This window comes from Aphanomyces invadans (assembly GCF_000520115.1).
Source record: "Aphanomyces invadans strain NJM9701 unplaced genomic scaffold supercont1.7, whole genome shotgun sequence".
NCBI classification, from domain to species: Eukaryota; Oomycota; class Saprolegniomycetes; order Saprolegniales; family Verrucalvaceae; genus Aphanomyces; species Aphanomyces invadans.
The window spans coordinates 632,761-633,283 of NW_008580152.1; the positions used below are offsets into that span (position 1 = coordinate 632,761).

Sequence of the window (523 nt, forward strand, 5' to 3'; positions counted from 1 at the left end):
GTCGACACAACTCTGTGCGGGCTTGCGTTGTCTTGTTGGATGAGAACACCACGTTGCAAACAGGCACGAGGAAACTTGGCCGCGATTGCGGGGACGGCATTGTTGAGAACGCTGGCCGTATACACCTTGGCGTCGACGTTCAGTGGGGTCGTCACCAACGTGCCCTTCGGACGGCTCTTGCTGTTCCTTGTCGCGGGAATTCGTTGGACAAAGGGCCAAATACCAAGCTTGCCGTCGAACATGCGCTTGAGGTAGTGATCGTAGCGCGGACGCGCAACGGCGGCCAGGAACATCACTTTTGCGATGAAGCGTTTTACTTGGCTGCCCGATGTGCAAGCTCTTCATCGTCATAAAAGTAGAAGGTTCTCTTTACCTTGGTCAAAAAGAACCACTTTTCGTCGATATGTACTCTGCTGTACATATTGTCAAAAAAGTGGGTTCCATTTGACCCGGGTCGGAGAAATCCCAGCGCGAAATTGATGCGTTCGATCTTGTTGCCGTCTGTCAACGCAGGATTGACGTA

The 523-nt window shown here is 52.4% G+C and overlaps 1 protein-coding gene across 1 annotated transcript; it reads right to left on the bottom strand.

Annotated features, from left to right (window-relative positions):
- Positions 1-8: 8 nt before the first annotated feature.
- On the bottom strand, positions 9-293 carry H310_04404 (hypothetical protein; the record flags this gene model as incomplete). The annotated part of the gene is made up of 1 exon (XM_008868733.1): positions 9-293. A coding segment is annotated over one exon (285 nt), but the record flags the coding sequence as incomplete, so codon positions are not given.
- Between the last annotated feature and the right edge of the window lie 230 nt (positions 294-523).